At 48.5% G+C, this 21979-nt stretch overlaps 1 protein-coding gene across 3 annotated transcripts in view; it reads left to right on the plus strand.

Moving 5' to 3' along the window:
- Nucleotides 1-21979, plus strand: part of DPP10 (dipeptidyl peptidase like 10) — a 634899-nt gene that overhangs the window by 492563 nt on the left and 120357 nt on the right. For all 3 annotated transcript variants that reach the window (XM_069732554.1, XM_069732555.1, XM_069732553.1), the window contains one exon: nt 4397-4496. In XM_069732554.1, coding sequence (XP_069588655.1) covers nt 4397-4496 — 100 coding nt within the window. The remainder of the gene's footprint in view (nt 1-4396; nt 4497-21979) is intronic.

Below are 21979 nucleotides of genomic sequence, written 5' to 3' on the forward strand. Positions count from 1 at the left end.
TTCCCACCTGTGTGGGTTGTTGTAGGTTTGCCACGGTAGCAGGTTCCCACCTGTGTGGGTTGTTGTAGGTTTGCCACGGTAGCAGGTTCCCACCTGTGTGGGTTGTTGTAGGTTTGCCACGGTAGCAGGTTCCCACCTGTATGGGTTGTTGTAGGTTTGTCACGGTAGCAGGTTCCCACCTGTGTGGGTTGTTGTAGGTTTGCCACGGTAGCAGGTTCCCACCTGTATGGGTTCTTGTAGGTTTGCCACGGTAGCAGGTTCCCACCTGTGTGGGTTGTTGTAGGTTTGCCACGGTAGCAGGTTCCCACCTGTATGGGTTCTTGTAGGTTTGCCACGGTAGCAGGTTCCCACCTGAATGGGTTCTTGTAGGTTTGCCACGGTAGCAGGTTCCCACCTGTATGGGTTCTTGTAGGTTTGCCACGGTAGCAGGTTCCCACCTGTATGGTTTATTGTAGGTTTGCCACGGTTGCAGGTTCCCACCTGTGTGTGTTCTTGTAGGTTTGCCACGGTAGCAGGTTCCCACCTGTGTGGGTTGTTGTAGGTTTGCCACGGTAGCAGGTTCCCACCTGTATGGGTTGTTGTAGGTTTGTCACGGTAGCAGGTTCCCACCTGTGTGGGTTGTTGTAGGTTTGCCACGGTAGCAGGTTCCCACCTGTATGGGTTGTTGTAGGTTTGTCACGGTAGCAGGTTCCCACCTGTATGGGTTCTTGTAGGTTTGCCACGGTAGCAGGTTCCCACCTGTGTGGGTTGTTGTAGGTTTGCCACGGTAGCAGTAGGCTTGCCACGGTAGCAGGTTCCCACCTGTATGGGTTCTTGTAGGTTTGCCACGGTAGCAGGTTCCCACCTGTATGGGTTCTTGTAGGTTTGCCACGGTAGCAGGTTCCCACCTGTATGGTTTATTGTAGGTTTGCCACGGTTGCAGGTTCCCACCTGTATGGGTTCTTGTAGGTTTGCCACGGTAGCAGGTTCCCACCTGTATGGGTTCTTGTAGGTTTGCCACGGTAGCAGGTTCCCACCTGTATGGGTTGTTGTAGGTTTGTCACGGTAGCAGGTTCCCACCTGTATGGGTTGTTGTAGGTTTGCCACGGTAGCAGGTTCCCACCTGTATGGGTTGTTGTAGGTTTGCCACGGTAGCAGGTTCCCACCTGTATGGGTTGTTGTAGGTTTGTCACGGTAGCAGGTTCCCACCTGTGTGGGTTGTTGTAGGTTTGCCACGGTAGCAGGTTCCCACCTGTGTGGGTTGTTGTAGGTTTGCCACTGTAGCCGTTTTTGCTGTAGGTTACCCAGTTTAGGAGTTAGGCTATGTGCACACGTTGCGGAATGGGGTGCAGAATTTTCCTCACAAAATCTGCATCTCCTGGCAGAAACCGCAGGTGCAGATTTGCCGCGGATTTTCTGCGGTTTTTACCACTGTGGATTTCTATAATGGAAGGGGTCAGAAATGCTGCAGATCTTCACAAAAGAAGTGACATGCAGTTCTTTTAAATCTGCAGCGTTTCCGCGCGGATTTTTCCGCACCATGTGCACAGCTTTTTTTTCACATTCATTTACATTGTACTGTAAATCACAGTGCGGATCTGCAGCGTTTCTGCGTGGAAAAAAATCTGCTGCAGATCCGCACTAAATCTGCATCGTGTGCACCCAGCCTTAGAGCTGCAGGTTACTCAGTGTAGGAATTGTGGATGTACAGTAGGTTCCCCACTGTATGCGTTCTGGCTGTTGGTTCCCACATAAAGGGTTTCTAGCTGCAGGTTCCACAGTTTATGAAGTTCAAGCTGTAGGTTACCCAGTAGATGATATCTGGCTGTAGGTTCCTCACTGTATGGATTCTGGATGTGGGTTTTCCAGTTTAGTGGTTCTGGCTGTACGTTCCCCAGTTTAGTGGTTCTGGCTGTACGTTCCCCAGTTTAGTGGTTCTGGCTGTACGTTCCCCAGTTTAGTGGTTCTGGCTGTAGGTTCTCCACTGTACGAGGTTCTGGCTGTAGGTTCCCCACTATAGGGATTTTGGCTGTAAGTTTCTCAATGTAGGGGTTCTGGCTATAGGTCCCCCAATGTAGGGGTTCTGGCTTTAGGTTCCCCACTGTATCATTTCTGGCTGTAGGTTCCCTGCTGTATGCGTTCTGGCTGTTGGTTCCCACGTGTACGGTTTCTAGCTGTAGGTTCCCCAGTTTATAAAGTTCAATCTGTAGGTTACCCAGTAGTGGTTTTCTGGTTGTAGGTTCCCCACTGTAGGAGATTCTGGTTGTTGGTTCCCCAGTGTATGGATTCTGGCTGTATGTTTCCCACTGTAGGGGTCAGGTTGTAGATTACCCAGTGAAGGAGTTCTGGCTGTAGGTTCACCACTGTAGTGATTCTGGATGTAGGTTGCTCACTGTAGGGATTCTGGATGTGGGTTTCCCAGTTTAGTGGTTCTCGCTGTATGTTCCCCAGTGTAGGGGTTCTGGCTGTAGGTTCCCCACTATGGGGATTGTGGCTATATGTTCCCCAATGTAGGGGTTCTGGCTTCAGGTTCCCTACTGTATCGTTTCTGGTGGTAGGTTCCCCGCTGTATGCTTTCTGGCTGTTGGTTCCCACGTGTAGGGTTTCTAGCTGTAGGTTCCCCAGTAGAGAATTTCTGGCTCTAGGTTCCCCACTGTAAGAGATTATGGTTTTTGGTTCCCCAGTGTATGTATTCTGGCTGTAGATTCCCCACTGTATGGTTTCTGGCTGTATGTTTCCCAATGTAGGGGTCAGACTGTAGGTTTCCCAATGAAGGAGTTCTGGCTGTAGGTTCCCCACTGTAGTGATTATGGATGTAGGTTCCGCACTGGAAGATTCTGGCTGTAGGTTCTTCATTGTAAAGTTGTGGCTGAATGTTCCCCATTGTAGGGGTTCTGGCTGTAGATTTCCCACTATGGGTTTTGGCTGTAGGTTTCCCATTGTAGGAGTTCTGACTGTAGATTCATCACTGTAGGGATTCTGGCTGTGTGTTCCCCATTGTAGGGTTCTGGCTGTAGGTTTTGCACTGTACAATTTCTGGCTGTAAGTTCTACAATGTAGACATTCTGCTTGCAGGTTCCCCATTGTAGGGGTCAGGCTATAGGTTACCCTATTTAAGAGTTATGGCGGTTACCCAATGTAGGGGGTTTGCCTGTAGATTCCCCACTGTAGGGTTCTTGCTGTAGGTTCCCCAATGTAGGAGTTCTGACTGTAGATTCATCACTGTAGGGTTCAGGCTGTAGGTTACATAGGGTAGGGTTCTTGCTGTAGGTTCCCCAATGTAGGCGGTCTGACTGTGTGTTCCTTACTGAAAAGCTTCTGGCTGTAGTTTTCCCAGTGTAGAGGTTCTGCCTGTAGGTTCCCTACTGTAGGGATCAGGCTGTAGGTTTCCCAATGTAGGATTCTGGCTTTATGTCCCTCATAGTAAGGTTCTGATTGTATGTTCCCCAGTGTAGGGTTATGTATCTAGGTCCACACTGTAGGAGTTCTGCCTGTAGGTTCCCTAATGTAGGGTTCTGCCTGTAGGTTACACAGTGTAGGGTTCTGCCTGTAAGTTACACAGTGTAGGGTTCTGCCTGTAGGTTCCCTAATGTAGGGTTCTGCCTGTAGGTTACACAGTGTAGGGTTCTGCCTGTAGGTTAAACAGTGTAGGGTTCTGGCTTTTTGTTCCTCATAGTAAGGGTCTGATTGTATGTTCGCCAGTGTAGGGGTATGTATCTAGGTCCATACTGTAGGAGTTCTGCCTGTAGGTTACACGGTGAAGGGTTCTGCCTGTAGGTTACACGGTGTAGGGTTCTGCCTGTAGGTTACACAGTGTAGGGTTCTGGCTGTAGGTTCCTCATAGTAAGGTTCTGATTGTATGTTCGCCAGTGTAGGGTTATGTATCTAGGTCCATACTGTAGGAGTTCTGCCTGTAGGTTACACGGTGTAGGGTTCTGCCTGTAGGTTACACAGTGTAGGGTTCTGGCTTTATGTTCCTCATAGTAAGGTTCTGATTGTATGTTCGCCAGTGTAGGGTTATGTATCTAGGTCCATACTGTAGGAGTTCTGCCTGTAGGTTACACAGTGTAGAGTTCTGCCTGTAGGTTCCCAGTATAGGAGTTCTGGTAATTCTGGCTGTAGATTCTCCACTGCTAATATTTTGTTTTCGAACAGCTGAGTATTCTGGACTCACAGATGATACTAGAAGTATTTTGGATAAATGTGTGGACACTGAACTCTATGGGTTCTGGGAAACTTCTTGGATCTCGGCACCAGACCACGTGATTCTGTGCAGCCTGCAGCTTGTGGCTCGTAGCACCGTTAATAACTTTCAGTTTGAAATCGCTGGTTTCTTTTGTCCTTGCTTGCTATGAGTAACTGCAGCATAGGGTCAGATCCTCTTGGTTGACTTTCTGACTTCTGTCTCTCCCTACAGGGTTATGGTGGTTACATTGCGTCTATGATTCTAAAGGCCAATGAGAGACTGTTCCGATGTGGAGCCTTAATTGCTCCGATTACCGATATGAGGTTATATGGTGAGTAAACCTTGGATAAAGAAACACAAATCAAAAAAGTTGGAATTCTGTAAAATGTAAAGAAGACAAGAATGTAATGATTTAGATATCTCTAATCGGTGTATTGTATTCACACAGAACTGATCAGAGTTGATCGTTGGACATGTTTCCTTTGAACAAAATTAAGTAATTTACAAATTGATAACTGTAGCACATCTGAAAAAAGTTGGGAAAGGGTTAACGAAAGTCTGGAAAAGATACATGGCACAAATGAAACTGGAGGGTCAGTGTTCATCCATGGCCCTAATTGGCAGCGCTTTGGACGCAGCTCATGTTCGCTGCCGGCTTTTGAACGCAGGTGATTCCGCATTTGATCACTGAACCGTGCGGATTCACCACGTCCAATACATTGTATGGGTGAGCTTCATCTTGCAGAGACTGCATGCTGCCATCTGGAAAGACACGCCACATGTCCGTCTCCACAGTGGATGCATAGTGGGCAAGAGATTTTTTGAAATCCCATCCACTATGCTGTAACATCTGACCGCTGCGGATTGGATGCTGCAGATGTACGCAGCGTCTACTGACCGTGGGAACGTTCCCTTAGTCACATTACTATGTATAACTATCAGGTGTTAGGGCTCACTTGAGTGAAATATGGCCGAGTGTCGCTGGTTAAAACCCGGCTCTGCCGCTGGCACTCCAGAGCAGAGCGTGCGGCCGCACAGCAATACATGGAGCTGCACGCTCCGCTCCCAATTGCCGGCGACAGAGACCCGGGTGTCACCATGCGAGACTCGGCCGTATTTCACGCAAGTGAGTATGAGCCCTAAGAGGCAGAGTCTCTCCGAAGCAAAGATGGCTGAAGGTCATCGATCTGTGAAAAACCACAGATACAAATTGTGGACAAATTCCATAAAAATGTTCCTCAACATAGAGTTGGAAAGAAGCAGTGGCCGTCTGCAATCTGGTCCTTTCACCAATAGAAAATACAGTGTGATATGACACCAGAAATCCTGCAAACACCCAGAATTAAGGAGTAGAGATGAGGAAACCTTTCAAGGTTTAGTTTGATTCAAGTCTCTGAACGTTTAGACGTTCACCGATCGGTTCCACGAACGTACCCGAACCCCATTAGATTCAACGGGAGGCCAAACCAAACATATACACAACACCTTACGGAGTGACAAAAAGCTTCCCAAACAGCTAAGATTAGAGGCAGACACCATGAAAAGCCTTCTTAGCTGGGAACCCTGATACCTCATGCAACACTCAGATGACACAAACATCAGTTTCATACACTGTATGGGTAGTAACACAGGTAGTTGACTGAAATGAAGTGCAGGCCTGCCTATCTGGGAGCCCTACTGCTACAGGCAGTCCACCAGATGGAGACCCAACTTGGAGTCTCCACATTTCAAAATTCTTTTGTCACACAGCAGTAAAGTGGCATCAATTTCCACAGAATAGAAACTGTATAATTGGCCTCTGACACAGCTTCCACCCCAGGCAACCCACCAGATACCATATGGAGACCCATTGTGAGGTCTCCACATTTCAAAAACTTATTGTCACACACAACTAAAGTGGCATCAATTATTGTAACAATAGCAGCAGTAGCAACAGCAGGCACAGAAGATACCACAAAGGTGGCACAAACTATTCGAGGTCAATACATGACACTAAAAACTACACGATCACCTAGTCTGTCCAGGGTCATCTTGATGAAAGTTAGGCAGTCTACACTTTCAGGGGACAGCCGGTTGCACATATCCGTCAGGACACCACCAGCAGCCCCGAAGACACGTTCTGAGAGAACGCTGGCTGCCAGGCATGATAAAACCTCCAAGGCGTGTGAGGCGAGCTCAGGCTTTGATTTTTGAAGACCAAAATGCAAAATGGTCCAAATACCCCATGATGGCATTGATATTGAGCTCCAGATACTCCTGCACCATCCTCTCCAGTCATTCACAACGTGTCAGACTTGTACTCTGTTCTGCTGGTGCACAGACTGGCCTAAAAAATATGTGAAAAGACTGCCAGAAATGGCTTATGCCACTTACACTGTTGCCGCTGCTAATGGTTTTGCGATGGTGCCTTCAAGTTCCTTGGGTTGGATATCACCTCATGGCAGTCTTGTGGAAAACCACTCTTAAGATTGCCCACAAGCGAATTTTGATACTCCAGCATGCGTGCGTCCCTTACCGGGGGGAAAGCATCTGGCTAAATTTACTCTTGTACTGTGGAGCTAACAGAGTGGCAACCCAATAGTCAGCACTATTTCTAACCCTAAGAATACAAGCATTATGTTGAAGATGGTGCAGCAGAAAGTGCTCATGTGTCGGGCGCTTCCATGAGGTCCAAGTCCTTGGTGTGTTCGTGGCAGGTGTGAGGCAGTGAGGGGGGTCATATGCGAGGGTCGATATGTATACCCCAGGATGCTCATAGAAGCATATTGAGAAGTGTATTGCAGTCACAGGCATAGCTGTTCTTGCTGTGCAGAATAAAAGTAAGTGTGGACCTGGTCAATTTATTTGGCCAAGGCAATGTTTAGGAAACCCCGTTAAGGGCTTTTATTTTTGGGGTGAACTACAGAATGGTAGTAGGGCAGTTCACTCCATACAGCCAGGTCTTACAAGTGGCCCATGGCCACAGATTCCATTTAGAAACCCTGCAGCAAAAGTTTGGGTTTGTGTCATGATCCCAATGGCAGGGGATCACTAAAGGACAAGCACAGATATAAACAAGCTCTAGGGCGATGGAACCTGAGCTGACCGCGACCCTGAACCTAACACACAAATAAAAGTAGCCGGGGAACGTGCCTACGATGATCCTAGACGTCTCGCTCCAGCCGAAGATCTAACTTCCCCTATTAGAAGAAACACAGACCTCTCTTGCCTCCAGAGAAATCCCCCACAGAAATAGCAGCCCCCCACATATAATGACGGTGAAATGAGAGGAAAGCACATACGCAGTATGAAAACAGTTTCAGCAAAATGAGGCCCGCTAAAGCTAGATAGCAGAGGATACAAAAGTGAACTGCGCGGTCAGCGAAAAACCCTTCAAAAAACCATCCTGAAATTACTTGAACTCATGTGCCAACTCATGGTACATGAGGAGCAATTTCAGCCCACTAGAGCAACCAGCAGCAAGAATCACATATCTGCAGGCTGGACTAAAAACCAAATAAAGCAAAACACCAAAACAGGAAAATCCAAACTTAGCTTGACCAGAAGGTTCTAGGAGCAGGGAGCAGCGGTAACAAGACACACTGGATACATTGATAACCGGCGAGGAAATGCCAGCAAAGCCAGGTTAAATAGGAAACTCCCATATCCTGATGGAACAGGTGGAACCCAGAGACCCAGGAAAGACAAGTCACCCAGTACCATCAGTAACCACCAGAGGGAGCCCAAAAACAGAACTCACAACAGTACCCCCCCCTTGAGGAGGGGTCACCGAACCCTCACGAGAACCACCAGGGCGACCAGGATGAGCCCTATGAAAAGCGCGAACCAAATCATCAGCATGAACATCCGAGGCAACCACCCAAGAATTATCCTCCTGACCATAACCCTTCCACTTGACCAAATACTGGAGTTTCCGTCTGGAAACACGAGAATCCAAGATCTTCTCCACAACATACTCCAATTCTCCCTCCACCAGCACTGGAGCCGGAGGCTCAAGCGAAGGAACAACAGGTACCTCATACTTCCGCAACAACGACCGATGGAACACATTATGAATAGCAAACGATGCCGGGAGATCCAAACGAAACGACACAGGGTTAAGAATTTCCAAGATCCTATAGGGACCGATGAACCGAGGCTTGAACTTAGGAGAAGAGACCTTCATAGGAACAAAACGAGAAGACAACCACACCAAGTCACCAACAAGAAGTCGAGGACCCACGCGGCGACGGCGATTAGCAAACTGCTGAGCCTTCTCCTGGGACAACTTCAAATTGTCCACCACATGACTCCAAATCCGATGCAACCTATCCACCACCATGTCCACTCCAGGACAATCAGAAGGTTCCACCTGACCAGAGGAAAAACGAGGATGAAACCCCGAATTACAAAAGAAAGGAGAAACCAAGGTAGCAGAACTAGCCCGATTATTAAGGGCAAACTCGGCCAGCGGCAAAAAGGTAACCCAGTCATCCTGATCAGCAGAAACAAAACACCTTAAATAAGTTTCCAAGGTCTGATTAGTTCGTTCAGTCTGGCCATTCGTCTGAGGATGGAATGCAGACGAAAAGGACAAATCAATGCCCATCTTAGCACAGAACGTCCGCCAAAATCTAGACACAAACTGGGATCCCCTGTCAGAAACGATGTTCTCAGGAATCCCATGCAAACGAACCACATTCTGAAAAAACAGAGGGACCAACTCAGAGGAGGAAGGCAACTTAGGCAAGGGTACCAGATGAACCATTTTAGAAAAGCGATCACACACAACCCAGATGACGGACATTTTTTGAGAGACAGGGAGATCCGAAATAAAGTCCATGGAAATGTGCGTCCAAGGCCTCTTCGGGATAGGCAAAGGTGACAACAATCCACTGGCCCGAGAACAGCAAGGCTTAGCCCGAGCACAAACCTCACAAGACTGCACAAAAGAACGCACATCCCTCGACAAGGAAGGCCACCAAAAAGACCTGGCCACCAAGTCTCTAGTACCAAATATTCCAGGATGACCTGCCAACGCAGAAGAATGGACCTCGGAGATGACTCTACTGGTCCAATTATCCGGAACAAACAGTCTCTCAGGCGGACAACGATCAGGTTTAGCCACCTGAAACTCCTGCAAAGCACGTCGCAAGTCTGGGGAGACAGCAGACAAAATCACCCCATCCCTAAGGATACCAGAGGGCTCAGAATTTCCAAGGGAGTCAGGCACAAAACTCCTAGAAAGAGCATCCGCCTTCACATTCTTTGAACCTGGCAGGTATGAAACCACAAAATTGAAACGAGAGAAAAACAGTGACCAACGAGCCTGTCTAGGATTCAGACGCCTGGCAGACTCAAGGTAAATCAAATTTTTGTGATCAGTCAAGACCACCACACGATGTCTAGCACCCTCTAGCCAATGACGCCACTCCTCAAATGCCCACTTCATGGCCAAAAGTTCCCGATTACCAACATCATAATTCCGCTCAGCCGGCGAAAACTTTCTAGAAAAAAACGCGCATGGCTTCATCACTGAGCCATCGGAGCTTCTCTGTGACAAAACCGCCCCCGCTCCAATCTCGGAAGCATCAACCTCAACCTGAAAAGGGAGCGAAACATCTGGCTGACGCAACACAGGAGCAGAAGAAAACCGGCGCTTAAGTTCCTGAAAGGCCTCCACAGCCGCAGGAGACCAATTAGCAACATCAGCACCCTTCTTAGTCAAATCCGTCAAAGGCTTAACAACACTAGAAAAATTAGTTATAAAACGACGATAGAAATTAGCAAAGCCCAAGAACTTCTGTAGACTCTTAAGAGATGTAGGCTGCGTCCAGTCACAAATAGCCTGAACCTTGACGGGATCCATCTCAATAGTAGAAGGGGAAAAAATATACCCCAAGAAAGAAATCTTCTGGACTCCAAAGAGACACTTTGAGCCTTTTACAAACAAGGAATTGGCCCGCAGGACCTGAAACACCTTCCTGACCTGCTGAACATGAGACTCCCAGTCATCAGAAAAAACCAAAATATCATCCAAATACACAATCATAAATTTATCCAGATATTCACGGAAAATATCGTGCATAAAGGACTGGAAGACTGAAGGAGCATTAGAAAGTCCAAAAGGCATTACCAAATACTCAAAATGGCCCTCAGGCGTATTAAATGCGGTTTTCCACTCATCACCTTGCTTTATTCGTATAAGATTATACGCACCCCGAAGATCAATCTTAGTGAACCATTTAGCCCCCTTAATGCGAGCGAACAAATCAGTCAACAATGGCAAAGGATACTGATATTTGACCGTAATCTTATTCAAAAGACGATAATCTATACAAGGCCTCAAGGAACCATCCTTTTTGGCCACGAAAAAAAAACCTGCTCCCAAAGGGGACAAAGATGGACGGATATGTCCCTTTTCCAAGGACTCCTTAACATAATCCCGCATAGCAGTATGCTCTGGCACTGACAGATTGAACAAACGACCTTTAGGAAATTTACTGCCTGGAATTAAATTTATAGCACAATCGCAATCCCTGTGAGGAGGAAGCGAACTGAGCTTAGGCTCCTCAAAAACATCCCGATAGTCAGACAAAAAACACAGGAATCTCAGAAGGAGTAGATGAAGCGATAGAAATCGGAGGTGCATCATCATGAACCCCCTGACAACCCCAGCTTAACACAGACATTGATTTCCAGTCAAGGACTGGATTATGAGTTTGTAACCATGGCAGACCAAGTACTAGAACATCATGCAAATTATACAGTACCAGGAAGCGAATCACCTCCTGATGAACGGGAGTCATACGCATGGTCACTTGTGTCCAGTACTGAGGTTTATTCATAGCCAAAGGTGTAGAGTCAATTCCCTTCAAAGGAATAGGGACTTCCAGAGGCTCCAGACTAAACCCACAGCGATTGGCAAATGACCAATCCATAAGACTCAGGGCAGCGCCTGAATCCACATAGGCATCGACGGAAATGGATGATAATGAACAAATCAGAGTCACAGACAGAATGAACTTAGACTGTAAAGTACTAATGGCAACAGACTTATCAACCTTTTTTGTGCGTTTAGAGCATGCTGATATAACATGAGCTGAATCACCACAATAAAAGCACAACCCTTTTTTCCGCCTATACTTTTGCCGTTCACTTCTGGACTGAATTCTATCACATTGCATTATCTCAGGTGACGGTTCAGACGACACCGCCAAATGATGCACAGGTTTGCGCTCCCGTAAACGCCGATCAATCTGAACAGCCATAGTCATAGACTCATTCAGACCAGCAGGCGCAGGGAACCCCACCATAACATCTTTAATGGCCTCAGAAAGGCCATCTCTGAACTTTGCAGCCAGAGCGCACTCATTCCACTGAGTAAGCACCGACCACTTCCGAAATTTTTGACAATAAATTTCTGCTTCATCTTGCCCCTGAGAGAGGGCCAACAAAGCTTTTTCAGCCTGAATCTCTTGGTTAGGTTCCTCATAGAGCAAACCCAATGCCAGAAAAAACGCATCCGCATTAAGCAACGCAGGGTCCCCTGGTGCCAATGCAAATGCCCAATCCTGAGGGTCACCCCGCAGGAAAGATATAATTATCTTGACTTGCTGAGCAGGGTCTCCAGAGGAGCGAGATTTCAAAGAAAGAAACAACTTGCAATTGTTCCTAAAATTCAGAAAACGAGATCTATCTCCAGAAAAAAACTCTGGGACAGGAATTCTAGGTTCAGACATAGGAGCATGTACAACAAAATCCTGTATATTTTGAACCTTAGTGGCAAGATTATTCAGGCTGGAAGCCAAACTCTGGACGTCCATGATAAACAGCTGGGATCAGAGCCATTCAAAGATTAAGAGGAGGAGGAAGTAGCCAGGCTGCAATAAGGCTAGGCAGCAAACTCTGAGGGAAAGAGAAAGAAAAAAAAAAAAAAACTTCCTCAGACTACTTATCCTCCTACTTCAGCCAATACAATTAACACTTTGTGGGCCAGTTATACTGTCATGATCCCAATGGCAGGGGATCACTAAAGGACAAGCACAGATACAAACAAGCTCTAGGGCGATGGAACCTGAGCTGACCGCGACCCTGAACCTAACACACAAATAAAAGTAGCCGGGGAACGTGCCTACGATGATCCTAGACGTCTCGCTCCAGCCGAAGATCTAACTTCCCCTATTAGAAGAAACACAGACCTCTCTTGCCTCCAGATAAATCCCCCACAGAAATAGCAGCCCCCCACATATAATGACGGTGAAATGAGAGGAAAGCACATACGCAGTATGAAAACAGTTTCAGCAAAATGAGGCCCGCTAAAGCTAGATAGCAGAGGATACAAAAGTGAACTGCGCGGTCAGCGAAAAACCCTTCAAAAAACCATCCTGAAATTACTTGAACTCATGTGCCAACTCATGGTACATGAGGAGCAATTTCAGCCCACTAGAGCAACCAGCAGCAAGAATCACATATCTGCAGGCTGGACTAAAAACCAAATAAAGCAAAACACCAAAACAGGAAAATCCAAACTTAGCTTGACCAGAAGGTTCTAGGAGCAGGGAGCAGCGGTAACAAGACACACTGGATACATTGATAACCGGCGAGGAAATGCCAGCAAAGCCAGGTTAAATAGGAAACTCCCATATCCTGATGGAACAGGTGGAACCCAGAGACCCAGGAAAGACAAGTCACCCAGGACCATCAGTAACCACCAGAGGGAGCCCAAAAACAGAACTCACAACAGGTTTGTAAGTCTTAGTTTACAAGCTGCAGAGCAGGTGGCTCTGCAACATCCAGCTTATGTGTGCTGTCAACCACCGCACTACAGCTTGGTGGAGAATGCAGGCAGTGTGAACTGAGGCATACTCCAACGCCCGCTGCATGTTGGTTATTAGGCCTGCAACGCTGCAGCCCAAGACCGCTGACAAGATGGAGGAAATACTAAGACAGTTGGCCTTCTCTCAAGCGCAACAGCGGAAGTTGCAGGAGTTTCAGCATTAGCAGTAGACCGACAATTTGATTCTGCAACACAATGCGGCTCTGCGAGAGACCTCCTCCCCAGCGACTACGGTACATGCAGGCTCAGCGGGTATTTCAGTGGTCATTCACGGAGTTTGCCCCGTGGTCTCAGGCATATGACTTGCTGCAGCTGGTAAAAAAAATGGCTTCAGCCTGAGACCTTAACCCCTTTCCAGATGGTAGAGAGGGTGGTGGTCGAGCGGCTGCTGAGTGCTCTGAGAGCAGCCATACAGTGTTGGGTGGGGCAAGGGGACCCGGGCTCTGGACCAAGTGGTGGGACTGATTGAGCAGTATACCGCCACTCCGGACTTTATATGGGACTCTGCTCCACTTTGGCTATCACTTCAGGCCCCGCCATCCCAGGAGCCTGGGAAAGGTGTGTGACCCCTCACTGGGGACAGACAGCCCCGAATCCATACTGAGGGGTTTCCCCAGGGTGAAAGTAGGAGGGGACCAGGTTCCCTTAAACCGGTCATAACCGGAAAGAAGAGAAATCCAGCTCAAGGAAAAATGGCTGCTGGACATGAGCTGGTGATTACCGGAGGAGAAATGCCGTAAGTAACTGAACGCGTTTCGAACACGTGTCGTGTTCTTAGTCCTCAGTGTCATAATGGGCAGTCAGACTCCGGATAAGAAGTGTCCCAATCAGGTGAAAAGCCTATACCGGTACATTGATTACCCAATATAATGAGATGCAGCATGTGTGAATAACAAGTTTGAGACACAGATTACAGAGTTAGAACAAAACACAAGACATGAGAAAAAAACAAACAAATATCAATAGTGCAACATAATTTCCCTTTTTAAATGTAATCTTAGAGGTACCCTGGTATTGAGTATGTAGATCCAATACGCCTCCCTACCACGCTGGTTTTTTCTGTCTCATTACAGACCTGTTCTATTGCAAATACTTTAAAATGTGTGATTGTCTGTCATGAATATGAATGAAATGATTTGAAGCATTAGAAACATGACGAGTTGTGGGTTGAGCGATGTCATGTAGATGTTCTCTGATCCTGTCCTTGAATTTTCTGATGGTAGAACCCACATATGTTAATTTACGTTCAGAACATTCTAGTATGTACACTACATAATTGGAATTGCAATTTAGAAAACTCTGTATTTTGAAGTTCTTATGGTTTTTGGAACATGAAAAGGATGTAGTTTTTTTAGAACAAGAGCAGGTCTTACAAGGGTGTTGTCCACATTTAAATTAGCCCGTAGTTGATAACCAATTTAAAGAATTTTTAGTTTTATTTGGATCATAGAAACTGGGAGATAAGGAGTTACTCAGAGTTGGGGCTCGCATAGATACTATTTTTATGCCATTCGTAAAAATTTTATCCATGGTATCATCCCTTAAAACGGTCCCCAAGACTAGGGCCGGGATCACACATGCGAGAACTACGTCCGAGTCTCGCATGGTAATACCCGGCATTGCCGCTGTCTCTCTGGAACGGAGCGTGAGGCTGCATGTATTGCTATGCGAGACTCAGACGTATTTCTCGCATGTGTGATCCCGGCCTAACAGTGCCTTCGCTATCAGGTGCTGGCCAGGCCAAGGGCCCGGACATGTGGCTGCCAACTACCCCCTGATGGCTGAACCTATGGACTGCGGGTTTACGTGCAGGGTCTCGATGTACGCCCAACCGGACTGCATCGCAACTCCAGGAACATCAAGCAGCGAACCCCAACTGTGCCAGGTACTCGTAAATGGGTACCAAACGGAGGCTCTCTTGTACTCGGGAAGCCTAGTCACTCTGGCCCATGGGTCCATTGTTGCCGGGGACAACCCCAATGGACAGAAAGTGGGGGTGCTGTGTATACATGGGGACCTCCAAGAATTCCCGACAGTGGAGGTTGTTTTTTCCACTCCGTGTGGAGAGATAAAACATGATGGGAGTGGTGAAGACCCTTCCTTATGGGACTGTATTGGGAAGAGACTTGCCCCTATTCTTGTCCCTGCGGGAGACAAGGGTTAGCCCACCCAATGGGTAAATGTTATTCCGGGCAAGAAACCCGACGATCCAGAGTCAAGGATACTTGCCGTAAGGCTCACCAATCTAGGGGCAGAGTGTAACCCCGATAGGTTTCCCCTAGAGGTATTGGCAAGAGAAGTCGAGGAGACTCCGTCGATGCCATAGCTAGAAGTGTCCCCTGGTACATTTGGGACAGCTCAGCTCCAGGATCCCTGGCCTGGGCATGAGAAAGGGTGGTGGAAATAAATGGGGTGGCTCAGAACCCGGGTTCAGAAACATTTTTCCCCCGCATTTCTGTCAACCAAGAATTGTTGTATAGGATTGATAAAATCCAAGATGAAGTGGTAGAACAGCTGGGGGTGCCTCAGTTGTACTGTCGGGCTGCACTAGAGATGGCGCACACACTGGGTCCTCCCAGTTTCTTTACACTTAGGGGTAAAGAAAACCCAAGCATGGATACTGCAGCTGTTCTTTTGGCCCGGGATTTATGTTGCGGTGCAGAGGTATTGTCAGTCATGTCCTGAATGCCAACTAACCACACCCATTGCGAAGTTACAGAGTCCATTGGTGCCTCTACCCATTATAGAGGTATCCTTTGTGCAGATAGCAATGGATCTGGTGGGGCCTATAGTGAAATCTGCCCGTGGCCACCAACATATTCTGGTCATAATGGACAACGCCACGCGGTACCCAGAGGTGATACCAATGCGCTACACCTCGGCAAAACTAATAGCCCGCAATCTATTTGCAATGTTTTGTCGGCTTCGGCTGTAAGCAGGTACCAGGATGCAGGAAGGCAGGGAATGCAGAGCAAGAGTTAACAGTAATGTAATTTACTTATAACAATTAAGAAAACTCCTCACAGGGAGACAACAGATAATCAACAAATGGAATTACAATATAGCACAACATACTTTATCGTGACTCCAATGTTCCTCAGCCACATGCAGTCCGATGAAGTTTGTTGTCCCAGCAGCGGCCGGCACGGGGTCTTCAGGCATTTCCCGCCAACACATGAACAAGCTTCTGGCAGCATCGGGCCGTCTCCGGTTTTACCCGTTTAGCTCCTAGTCCATTAATCTGTAGAACAGAACAGGGTTACAACGAGGAAGTCTCTACCTGGTGCTTGCTCCGCCGAACGTCGGTCAAGAAAGGGGAATACAGCTCATGATCTGGCACCTGTTCCTTACTGCGAGCACCTCACACTGTCTGGTGGTGCACCCGATGCTCTGCGCGCTCCCTATTTCCGCAGGGCCCCCACGTAACCCCGGACAGGTCTCAGCTCCGTGCTTCTTCTGTGTCCGCAGAGTGCGGCGCACACCTGTCTCTACTGCCGGCGGGAAACGTCTGACTCTTCCCTCACATCCTGCTATCTCCTCCCTCTGCTCGCCACACCCCCACTCACCAGGTCATCAGTCCTGTCCTTTTCTCCATTATTTTCCCCTGGCAACACTGGACGCAGCCCTGACAGATCCGGACCCGGCATCACACAGGTACCCACAGCCCGGTCTTCCTCCTTAAATTCCGGCCCTCCTTTAACTCGCCATTCCACGGGCGAGAGCTCCTTCATCAGACATTCACACTCTTACACTCTTTCAATAATATGCTGCCAAATAAGGTGGTTTTGTTCATAACGAGTGTGAGGTACTCCAGCGGTTGTCTGCTCCGACCGGCATAATTCAGGTTGACTGATAGGAGGCGAGAGAACACTTTGGTCCGATGAATCTGCCATCCCTGCTGCTTCAGGCCTGGGCACTTCCCTGGGACCGGTGGATGGTGAATAATTCAAATCTGGGGCCGAGGCAAGTGTCTCTTCCTCATCACAGTTGAGAACTCTTGGAGTGGGTGCTTCGGTGATGCTCAGCAATCTTTCTCCTTCCTCCGGTCCCTGCGACAAACAGGGCCGCAACATGCTGCAATGAACTATTCGGGTAGGTGTTTCTTTCTCATTCAGGTTGAACTTCATACTTCGGCCCATCAGAGCCGACTTGGCGCTTCACTTGATGCGGGGTCTTCTCCCATCGATGGTCCAGTTTTCCCTGGGGCCGCTTTTCCCGGATCAACACCTGATCTCCTGTTCTCCGTGCTGTCCCTCAAGTTGGCGGCCTCTCATGGTGCTGGAGTTCCCGGAACTTCATCTCTACGAGTCGGTGAAGAGTCTGTGTCGATGTTCTCGAACCAAGGAAGACACCCCCGTCCGCAGGTATGCTTCTTCTGGGTCTAACTCCAGCCCAGTGATCCCGTCCCTTTCTCCCGAATAGCAAAGTATATGGAGTGTATTCTGTTTTACTGGTAACTCGATTGTTGTACACCCAGACCAATTCAGCCATGAACTCAGATCACCATATTTTCCGAACTTCCGCCAATGTTCAGAGCATCTGAATGAACGTTTGATTGAAACGTTGAGTGCCATTTCCCTGAGGATGATAGAGCGTAGTTCTCGATTTCTCAATCTGTTACAAACGGCATAACTCTTCCATCACTCGACCTTGGAAGCAAAAGCCTTGGTCAGAATGAATCCTCTTCGGGCAATCATACACCCAGATGAAGTCTCTGCAGATGGCCTGCGCAGCTGACTCAGCAGTCTAAAGGTACCGTCACACTGAGCGACGCTGCAGCGATACCGACAACGATGTCGATCGCTGCAGCGTCGCTGTGTGGTCGCTGGAGAGCTGTCACACAGACAGCTCTCCAGCGACCAACGATCCTGAGGTCCCCGGTAACCAGGGTAAACATCGGGTTACTAAGCGCAGGGCCGCGCTTAGTAACCCGATGTTTACCCTGGTTACCAGCGTAAACGTTAAAAAAACAAACACTACATACTTACCTTCAGCTGTCTGTCCTCCGGCGCTCTGCTTTCCTCTGCACTGTCAGCACCGGTGAGCCGGAAAGCAGAGCGGTGACGTCACCACTCTGCTTTCCGGCTGGCCGGCGCTGACACAGGATGCAGGAGGAGTGCAGAGAAGCACAGCGCCGGGGACAGACAGCTGAAGGTAAGTATGTAGTGTTTGTTTTTTTAACGTTTACAATGGTAACCAGGGTAAACATCAGGTTACTAAGCGCGGCCCTGCTCTTAGTAACCCGATATTTACCCTGGTTACCAGTGAAGACATCGCTGGATCGGTGTCACACACGCCGATTCAGCGATGTCAGCGGGAAGTCCAGCGACGAAATAAAGTTCTGGACTTTCCTCAGCGACCAACGGTCTCCCAGCAGGGGCCTGATCGTTGGTCGCTGTCACACATAACGATTTCCTTAACGATATCGTTCCTACGTCACAAAAAACAACGATATCGTTAACGATATCGTTATGTGTGAAGGTACCTTTATCCTGGGTCGAAGTCACTACAGCGAACTTAGGCTAGTTTCACACTAGCGTTTTGCTGAGCTGCGGACTTCCTCTGTGAAGCCACTCCCACTGCCGCTCGGCTCTGCCCACTTCCGCATGCGGCCTGGTACCTATCTTTAACACTAGGCCATGCGGATGTTTGCGGATGCCTCCGCATGCGTCGTTTTGACGATGCGGTGACCCACGTAAAACACAGATGGTTGGAATTTCTTTTTTTCTCTGCAGCGTCAAAACGACACATGTGGAGGCATCCGCATACATCCGCACGACCTGCATACCTAATGTTAAAGATAGTATGTAGAGCTGGGTAACTAATCCAAGAGAAATGACCAATTAGCACGGTCAGTGTTATTGTTTTTTTTGTTTTCCTTTCCCTCCCCATTTCTGTGATGGTTAGGGTTCACCATTTGCACAAAGGTCCTCTCCCTTCTTTATACCTATTAAAGGTTAAGTTTTATATTCATCCAATTGCTACTATCACATCATCCTAATGTTAAAGATAGGTATGCAGGCCGCATGCGGAAGTGGGCGGAGCTGAACGGCAGAGGTGTGGCCGTGGGCGGGGCTTCACAGAGGAAGTCCACAGCCCTCCGCAGCTCAGCGAAATGCTAGTGTGAAACTAGCCTAAGTGAAGTGATCTGTCATCACCAGACAATGTTCATACCCGAGATGTGGCGGGCCTACAGCTAGGTAGCTAATCATCAACAGCTCTAAGAGGGCAGAAGTCACGATGGTCTGTTTCGGAGTTCTCTGCTCTTGAGGTTTGTCTAGTTCACAGCTCCGGCATCATTGACATACATCCTCTACTGCAGCCTTCAGTCGGAGGAGATACACCAGCTTCTGTAACCACTGTAACGTCTTCTCCGGACCAAAGTGATCCCCCCTCTCATGGGCCTCCGTAACTACCACACGGACACATGGATCAACTTTTCTGGGAGCACCACTTACCACATGACCCCCCAATTCCCGCACCAGCTGTACTCTTCTATATAGCAATCCATCTTCCAACTGAAGCCTATCCCACTGTCTTAGAATCTGCAGAGCCCCTGGGAACAGAGCGTCTCTCCCTGGCTGGGAAGTTGCTTCAGGGCCACCCACTGTCTCAGCTGGGAAAGCTCTGTGTCTGCTTGTTGGACCTGCACCCAGTCATCCCGAGGCCGTCCTAGCACTTGTTCTCCAGACGCCTCTCCAATCTGTCCCTGTATCGCCACCAATGACCTAGCAAGGTCCCGGAATCCAGGAATCTCCTCTGCCTCCAATTCCTCTGTCGCATTCAGGCCGCTCATGAGTCACTCGCGAGAGGGCATTGACGCGTGTATTCTTAGCCCCAGCTCGATAAGCAATCTTGTAGCGATCCTTCGCCTAGCAGGCCACCCATCATTATTTTAAGGCCCTCCATTTTGCATTTTCCAGCTGGATGAGGGGATTATTATCGGTACGCACCAAGTCTTCAGACCCCAACAAATACTCTGCAAACTTTTCGGTCATTGCCCACACCAATGCCAGCAGTTCCAACTTGAAAGAGCTGTAGTTGTCCAGATTTCAGTCCACGTCATTAAGAGACCGGCTCGCATAGGCTATCACTCGTTCCTTCCCTTCCTGCATTTGTGATAAAACGGCCCCCAGGCCATGTAGGCTCCCATCAGTGTGGAGGAAGAAGGGCTGTGAGAAATCCACGTAGGTGAGTATTGGGGCCTCTGTCAAGGCCATTTTCAAGGCTCTGAAGGCTTCCTCATGACTGCTTCCCCTTTGAATAGCTTGATTCTTCAAACCAGAGGGCTCTCCCTTTAACAGTTCCAGCAGCGGGTTAGCGATATTGGTGAAATGCTTCATAAACCTTCGATAGTACCCGGTAAGCCTCAGGAAGGCCAAAACATCTTTTACTGTTGTCGGGGTGGCCCTCTCTTGCACAGCTGCTATCTTTTCACACGCCAGTCTCACTCCCTCAGTGGAGACGATGTGTCCCAGATATTCAATTTGTTGGCAAAAAAAGGTGGCATTTCTGAGGCTTCACTTTTAGACCGTGACTCTGCAGCTGACTCAACACTTGCTCCAGCCGCCGAAGATGTTCCTCAAAAGTGGCCACATAGGCAATGAGGTTGTCAAAGTAGATGAGTGTTGCTTCGAAATTCAAGTTCCCTAAGCATCTTTCCATCAACCGCTGAAACGTCCCAGGAGCATTAGTCAAGCCAAAAGGCATCTTATTAAACTCGAACAATCTCATGGGCAGTATGAACGCCGTCTTCGGCCGGTCATGTTCAGCCATGGGCACCTGCCAGTACCCACAGGCCCGATCCAGTGACGAAAAGTACTTTGCCTTCCCCAAGGCAGACAGGTATTCATCAATCCTGGGCAATGGGTTGGAGTCCCGCACTGTACAAGCATTTAGTGGTCTGTAATCAATAAAGAAGCACAGGGTTCCATCCTTTTTCCGGACTAAAACAATAAGGGTCCCCCATGGGCTCTGACTCTCAGGTATGACTCCACTTTGCAGCAGGTGGGCCAACATTTCCTTTACATCCTTATACATCTGAGGTGGCATCTGACGATATCTCTCCTGTACTGGGGCAGCATTCCCCATAGGGATCTCGTGGGTGATGGCCGTGGTGCACCCGAAGTGATCTTCAATGGGAACGAAGACCCCCTGGTAGCGTTCCATTACAGCTTCCACCTGTTGCACCTGTTGTGGTGAGAGTCCCATCAGTTCAGCCAGCATCTGCTACAAAATTCGACGACCCTCCTTCATGCTTCCAGGCGACTTCTCCAGCATCATGGTAATCCCTACAGTCCATGGGTCTCCTTGTTTTACTGCCAACTTGTCTACACTATTGCTCCTTGCCAACTGTGGGGCCTCCGGTTGCATCAACTCTTCCGGCATTCCCAATACTTGAGCCACTTCACTTTTGGGCGGGAGAGTAAGATTGTCTTCCCCCAGGTTGACGCACCACACCACAACATTACCATCATGGACAGTTGCTAATGTCCGAGCAACGAGGAGTCCAGAGAATGTCTTGGCTCTATCTGCACTTACACTCCTTCAAGAGGCGTACAGGCGTGTACGGGCAACGTGAGCATGGTCTGACCAGGCGGTAGGATGAGTTTAGCAGCTGCAGGAACCATCACCTTCTCCAGAACCTTTCCATCACTTAACGTCGCCTGGGCAGCCCATATCAGCTGTTGAAATACCTTTCTCTAGAGGGTGTGCAGACTCCAACGATCCAAGAAGGCCTCTTGCGGCTCCCTGATCAGAAGGGTTCCAACTTCCTTCAGTACATTCATCCCAAGAGTCACTGCAGGCCCACGGCCTACATCTCCGGTGACCAACATGACGCCCTTGCGGCCCATGTCTTTTCCACACACCTTAATCTCCATCCATATCACCCCTGCGACTGGGATGGGCATCTGGTTGGCGACCGTTAGTCTGATCACTGGGCCCAATTCCAGTTGCAACACTTCTGCAAAATGATGTCTAAAATACGCTTCTGG

This window comes from Ranitomeya imitator, chromosome 7 (assembly GCF_032444005.1).
Source record: "Ranitomeya imitator isolate aRanImi1 chromosome 7, aRanImi1.pri, whole genome shotgun sequence".
Taxonomy (NCBI): domain Eukaryota; kingdom Metazoa; phylum Chordata; class Amphibia; order Anura; family Dendrobatidae; genus Ranitomeya; species Ranitomeya imitator.